This window comes from Delphinapterus leucas, chromosome 15, assembly GCF_059928025.1.
Source record: "Delphinapterus leucas isolate spDelLeu-1000000601 "Yukka" chromosome 15, BTC_Dleu_Yukka2, whole genome shotgun sequence".
Taxonomy (NCBI): domain Eukaryota; kingdom Metazoa; phylum Chordata; class Mammalia; order Artiodactyla; family Monodontidae; genus Delphinapterus; species Delphinapterus leucas.
Window position 1 is genome coordinate 37,479,293 of NC_143143.1, and position 6,801 is coordinate 37,486,093.

Genomic DNA, 6,801 nt, shown 5'->3' on the forward strand with positions numbered 1-6,801 from the left:
GGCAGGTGCCAGACGTGGCCAGGACAGGTGGGGCTGGGGCCTGCCTGGCCCTTTAAGAGGGCCGCGGGGGCGGGGGGGGGCGGGGGGGGCGGATCCCTGTTGCCTAGCAACAGGAGGGCTTGGTGTGTATCTGTCTACGAGGCCAGAAGCCATGTCCTGCTTGGGGACAGAGTGGCTGGAGCTGCCCTGCTGACCGTGCTGAGTGGCCCTCCTCCCTCTCCCCCCCCCACCCCGTGCCCGGGCACACCATGGCGCAGACAGATATACTTCTGACCAAGGAGCCCGCCCCGCAAACGGTGCCAGCATGCCAGGTGCCCCGCAAGCTGTACGATGTGGCCCGAAACACAGGCGCCCACATGTCCTCGGGCCTGGCCACCGCTGGCTTCCGCACGGCCAAATACCTGGTGGATGAGTGGTTCCAGAACTGCTATGCCCGCTACCACCAGGCCTTTGCCGACCTCGACCAGTCGGAGCAGCAGCACCACGAGAGCCGGCAGCTGGTAGCCGAGGCTGAGGCGCTGGCGCAGCGCACGCAGCAGGACTCCACGAAGAAGGTGGGCGAGCGCCTGAAGGACATGCACTGCTGGAAGTTGGAGCTGCAGCGCCAGGTGGAAGAGTTGGTCGCAGAGACTGACCTGCTGCTGGCCCAGAAGCAGCGGCTGGAGCGCACCCTGGATGCCACGGCCGTGCCCTTCTCCATAGCCACTGACAACCTGCAGTGCCGGGAGCGCCGCCAGCACCCTGACCTTGTGCGTGACTGCGTGGAGATGGAGCTGCTGAAGGTTCGGCCCCTCCCAGCCCCCAGAACTGCAGACCGGGCCGCCCCGCCTCTCCCCAGGGAGCATGACCTTCCCTGGGCTGAGAGTGGGCACCCGTGTGCCCCCACGGCACGGCTGGCAGAGGCCTTGGTGCCCATGTACCACGTGGCTGCACACAGGCACAGGGAGCCTGCTCCCCTCAGCACATGCAGGGACACACAAGCGCATGCCCAGGCGCAGAGAAGGTGGCTCTGCTTGTAGGTGGGCGACCAGAACCGACTGGGGCCGCCCCGCTGGGGGCAGGGGCAGGGCTCAGACCGCCCAGGGGGAGGTGCCATCCCTGGCCCCAGGAGGGTGCTGGGTCTGGCCTTCCCACAGTCTGGTCCTTATAGTGGGTGCTGGGCAAGGCCTTGCCCCCTGCAAGGTGGGCCCAGCGAGGACATGCTGGGTTGGGTGCACTGTGGCCTGGGGGCAGGTCCCAGCATGGGGGTTGAGCATGGTTGGGGGCAGGGGCTGGACTTTGGTGCTTATCCACTCACCCTAGCCCCGGGTCCAGGGTTCCTGCTCTGCCCCCTGCCCCATTATGGCTCCCACGTGGGGGTGAGGCAGGGCCCAGGCCATGGCAGCATTCATACCTGGAATGTATATTGGGATGATTGTCTGAGGCTGAGACAGTCAGAGGCCACTGAGGCAGGGCGGGGCCTGGCCAGTACCCCATAAGCCCTGATGCCCCTCCACACACCCGCGAAAACCAGGAAGGGCCTGAGCTGAGCCCCAGGAGTGGCTAACTGAGGTTGGGATGTGGTTGGGTCATGGTGGTGCCTGTACCCACTGTGTGGTCCCTCAGTCACCCCTGGGTCCTGGCACCTGCTGAACAGCCCCTTTGGTCACCCTGGGTCATGCAAATTAAGCCTGACCCTGAGTTCCCAGAGGCAGAGCCCCCCATGCCCCGCCCCCATGCCCGTGTTGGAAATCCAGCCTCAGACCAGTGTGCAGGCGTGGACGGGATAAAGGGGGGTGGGGGCCACATGCATCCCACAAAGAGCCCTTTCCCCTCCAAACCCGGCAGGACCTGTCCTTGGGGAAGCCCCCAAAGGATCAGGGAGTCACCCAGGCCAGGCCCCTGATGCTGGCAGGGAAGAGCCTCACCTGCAAACAGGCTGTAGGCCACAGGCACTCATGAGATATGGGGGAGACAGACAGCCAGCCCAGGTGCCCGGGGACCCCCTGCAAACCCCAAGCTCAGGACAGAACCTTGAGTACCTACCTCCTCCTGGCCCCAGGCCCTTCCTCTGTCCCCCCAACACCCCACCCTCACACTCATTCACTCAAGAACCTCCCAAGGCTCTGGGAGTGAACCCTCTGCCCTGAGCCAGGTCCCCCGCCCAGCAGTACACGGACAACAAAGGGGCCAGGACAGGGAGATGGACCCACGGGTCAGAACTGGGCATGCAGGGTTTAGAGCCCAACAGAGGAGAAAATTCAAATCAGGGGGTAAGAGTTTTTCCTGCCCAGAAAGTGAAACTGTCAGGGTAGCAGGAGGAAACACAGGGTTTCCCGTTGTGTCCTTTGTCTGGGTAAGGCCTCTCTGAGCCCAAGGCCCCAAGGGGCAGCCCCAGGGGGGCTCCTGGTCCCCGGTGGCCGGGGTCCTCAAAGGCTGTCGCCAGGCTGTCCAGGGGCCAGTGGGCAGGCTGGTGCCCTCAGTGTCTTGGGCAGGCTGCAGGGGTGGCCCCAGGGCCCAGGGGGTGCTAAGTGCCCAGCAAGTGGGAACCACTTCTGGGTGATCCTCCCTACAGCCCATAGAAGCCCCCAGAAGAAAAGACCCACTGCACTGCCCCAAACAGCCCAGAATAAATCCGGCGAGAAAGCCAGGCTCATGTCCCATTTCCAGGAAAGCAGCTGGGGCCCAAGGCCACCAGCAGAGGTCAGGTGCTGGCAGAGCCCCCAGTTCCACTGGGGGTCACCCCAAATCTCAGCTCCTCCTAGAGGTTTGAGAGGCTGCCTGTGGGCCCCACCAGCCTGGCTGTTCTCAGACTCTCACCAGGGACGGGGGTCTTCTTCCCCAGGAGGCAGACCTCATCCGGAACATTCAGGAGCTCCTGAAAAGGACCATGATGCAGGTCGTGAACCAGATTCGGTGGGTCTGAGTGGCCTCTAGGGCTGCCCTCGGGATGTCCCCCTACCCCTCAGGCTAGCTATGGGCAGGAAGTTGGGGTGACCCGGCCCTGAGGCTCAGAGAAGTGAGGGATTGTCCCCAGTCATAGCCAGGAGCAAGGGGCTGGGTGGAGGCACTGGGCAGGTAGGGGTGGCAGATTGCTGCATGGCCGAGGGGCCTGGGCATCCAGAACCCAGGCCAGCATCCCAGGGCCTACCCTGCCACTTGGGGGGCTTACCCTGCCCTGCGCCCAGGTGGGCCCAGCTCCCCACCCACACAGACAGCAGGCCCTGCCCGCTCTCCCCAGGATGAATCACGAGCACAAGGAAACGTGCGAGATGGACTGGTCCGACAAAGTGGAGGCCTGCAACATCGACGAGGCCTGCTGCCGCTACCACAACCAGAGCTCCGACTTGCAGTTCTACCCGCACTCCGCCAAGTTCGAGGAGAGGTGGGATCTTCCGCAGGGGCTGTGCACAAACGCCCCGCCCCCACCTGCGAGATCCCACCTGGGCTCCTAGTCCCTCCGCTGGGGGTCCTTTGTGCAGCTCTTCTGCTCCTGGGGATGGGCAGGCGAGCGGGACCTCCGCCCAAGTGCCCAGCACACACGGTTCACCACAGGGGCTGGGGTTTGCGAGGGAGGCAGGACCCAGGGTGGGGGGCCGCCTGAGGCAGGGCGGCTGACTGCAGCTCCGCATAAGGCCGGCAGGGGGCGCTGGGCCACCACCCATCGCAACACAGCCCCGGGGTGGCGCAGGGCCCAGAGACGTAGGAGGCACTGGGGCGCGGGAACCACCGGGGGGCGCAGGAGGCACGGAAGACACGGAGTGGGGAGCTAGGGTCGCGGGGCTAGCGGGGCGGAGCTGGGGGAGCAGGAGGCCCGGGGAGCGCGCGGGGAGGCGCTCGGGTGGCGCGGGGGGCGGGACGGGGAGTGGCGCTAGGACTGGGGGTGGTAGTTTATGCTGCGGCGCAGGGGACACCGGGCGCGGCGGACGCGCGGAGGCCCTGGTGCAAACCGGAGCCATTGGCAGGTGCCCCCACCGACCGCGGTGCCCGCGCACTCCCTGCCCGCAGTGCCTCCACGCCCGAGACCTGGGCCAAGTTCACCCAGGAAAACCTGTACCGCGCCGAGCGCGAACGCCTGGCCTCAGTCAACCTGCGGAAGTTTGTCGACTGCATCCTGCAGGACACATCCGAGGACTTGCGGCTGCAGTGCGACGCCGTGAACCTGGCCTTCGGGCGGCGCTGTGAGGAGCTGGAGGACGCGCGCCACAAGCTGGAGCACCACCTGCGCGAGGTGGGGCCGCCGGCCACGCCCATCCCACGTCAGACCACGCCCATCCCGCCGCCAGACCACGCCCACCCCGCCGCCAGGCCACGCCCAGCCCACGACTTGACCTCGCCCAGGGCAGCCACTAGGGCTGGACACCCCCTGGTAACATAACCACAGAGAAAGACCAGGCCCAGACTGGGTAACCCAGACCATTCCTCCCCCACTGGCCACTATGCCTTTGTCACGACCTGGCCTGGCTCCTGCCCCTCCTTGGCCCTGCCCATCCTGAGGGACCCCTGAGGCAGGGCCCCCACTCCTCCCTGGGCCCTCATTAAGCTAATGAGAAACCAAGTGACATTGGGGGTGGTGGCATTGTCACTGGAGTGACTGACCAGGGGGTGCTGCAAGCACGAGCAAGGAGGGTGGAAGGAGGTGGGGCCTGGCTGCCTAGTGGGGTGTCCCCGGTGCTGGCCCCTGGCCTGGCAGGGCTCTGACCCTAAGCTCTCAGGGTGACTTTTGCTGCCTTTGTCTCTCCAGCTCCCGACCAGGGTCGGGGGCTGGTGACCACAGGGCTGGGGGCTCTCAGGCCAGAGCTGCTGTGCCACAAGCTTTGCTGTCCTCACCGCCCCCAGGCCTGTGGGTGCCCATGGGAGGGACGAGGTTGCCATGCACATCCTCCCTGCCTCCACTCCTCCCCCAGAGCCAGCGGACAGAGCTGCCTGCTCGACGTGGCACAGGGCTTGGGGTGTGGTGGGGGAGACCCACAGGGACTGTCCTGTGTGCAGACACTGCGGGAGATCATGGACCAGGAGCACAATGTCGCAGCGCTGAAGCAGGCCATCAGGGACAAGGAGGCGCCTCTGAAAGTGGCCCAGACCCGCCTGTACCAGCGTTCCCACCGGCCCAACGTGGAGCTGTGCCGAGACGCTGTCCAGTTCAGGTGCCTGTCGCTGCTGGGGCCGTCCTGGGCTGGGCCTGGTCACCAACCCACCTCCGGGCTTTCCTCAGCCTCTGGGGCCCCCTTGAACTCCTCCCCCCACCCCCACACACAGCCCTGCAGATGTGAAGAGGAAAGACATTGGGCCCCACACAAGCACAACACACACACACACACACACACACACACACACACACGGTTTCCACGTCCCCAACCCTGCCCCAGCATGACTGGATGCTATGCGTCCCTTGGGGGACACTGTGCCAGGCTCCTAGTGCCAGGGGCGGCCACACTCCCTGCTTCACCCTGGTGAGGAATCTCAGGGTCTGGGAGGCAGAGCTCCCCAGGCCACACGGCCGCCCTGACCATCCTGCTCGTGGCCGTCCACACCTCCAATGTCACGGTGGACACACATCCCTGGCTTGAGGCGTAGGTGGGGTCACGTTTTCTGTTTTCTAACTTAATGAGCTCACAGTCGCCTTTTAAGCAGAAGTGCCCCTGCCTTGGGCATCCCTCTTTCCCTGTCCTTCAACTCCTTCAGAAAACTGGGTCCTCACTCAGCTCCAGGGGCGCCCATCTCACTTCCAGATGCCAGGAATAGAGGAATAGAAGTTCATGTGGTGTCCTGGCCCGGCCCTCTCCCAGTGTGGCTGCTGGGTTTCCCTCTGGGCCTTTTGGGAGCCCTTCTATGGCCAAATGTCTTGACCAAGACCCCCAACAGGGGCCCCCAGGCTTTGACCTTGGGCCTCGCTCTCCCCACCCAGAAGGCCAGGCGTCCCAGGGCAGCCCCAACTCACCCCTTCCTCCCACCCCCGCAGGCTGGTGAGCGAGGTAGAGGAGCTGAACCTGTCCCTGGCGGCTCTGAGGGAGAAGCTTCTGGAAGCAGAGCAGTCCCTGCGCAACTTGGAGGACACGCGCATGAGCCTGGAGAAGGACATCGCTGTCAAGACGAACAGCCTCTTCATCGACCGCCAGAAGTGCATGGCCCACCGCACCCGCTACCCCACAGTCCTCCAGCTGGCCGGCTACCAGTGACCGTGCGGGCACCCTGGCGGGCGCAGAGACCCATCTCCCCCTCAAATAAAAAGCATGTTAGCTTTCTACTCAGAGAGTGTACCTGGACAGGTGGGCTTTGCCTGTTGACCCCATGTTTCAGCCATGGTGGGCCAGGAGTCTCCTGCTTGGGGCACCCCCAGTCACCACCTGGGGAGAGGGGTCAGCCAAGAACCATCGAGGTCCCCCCTCATTGCTCACTGCTGACCACACGAGGCACAGCCAAAGCATCGACAGTTTCTCTGCTCACCTGGGCCACCTGCTGGATGCTTCAGAGGGAGTGTCACCTCCTGTCACCACTTGTCACAGGCTCTGGTGGCCGCAGTGATAACTGAAGCCCTGCTCCTTTTCCTCCATGTGCCCTGGACGCTGTCACCGGAGGCCAGCCGGCACTCCCCTCATTAGTGGGGGGTAAGCCTGGAGCAGCGGTGTCAGAACACGCTGCTGGCCCAGCTCTCCCCTGAGGGACTTGGCCCCCAGGCTGTGAGGGGCCACGCAGGGCGGGCCTGGGGCAGTGACCGCCGGGGGAACTGTGGGACCTCTCCCTGCCACCCCCACCCAGCACAGGGTGGGCACCAGACCCTGAGCTGGGGGTGGAGGGTCAGGGCTGGAGGGGCCTCCACCC

The 6,801-nt window shown here is 65.1% G+C and overlaps 1 protein-coding gene across 1 annotated transcript; it reads left to right on the plus strand.

Moving 5' to 3' along the window:
- Positions 1–248: 248 nt before the first annotated feature.
- Positions 249–6,171, plus strand: TEKT4 (tektin 4). Its single transcript, XM_022594114.2, has 6 exons — positions 249–782; positions 2,825–2,895; positions 3,221–3,364; positions 3,988–4,210; positions 4,972–5,126; positions 5,942–6,171. Exons 1-6 carry the CDS (start codon positions 249–251, stop codon positions 6,156–6,158), a joined length of 1,344 nt encoding a protein of 447 aa, XP_022449822.2. The 3' UTR covers positions 6,159–6,171.
- Positions 6,172–6,801: the final 630 nt, after the last annotated feature.

Coding starts and splice junctions, on each gene's coding strand:
- TEKT4 (XM_022594114.2), top strand. CDS start 249: ATGGCGCAGACAGATATACTTCTGACCAAGGAGCCCGCCCCGCAAACG. Junction 783..2,824: donor TGGAGATGGAGCTGCTGAAG/GTTCGGCCCCTC, acceptor CTTCTTCCCCAG/GAGGCAGACCTCATCCGGAA. Junction 3,365..3,987: donor TCCGCCAAGTTCGAGGAGAG/GTGGGATCTTCC, acceptor CCCTGCCCGCAG/TGCCTCCACGCCCGAGACCT.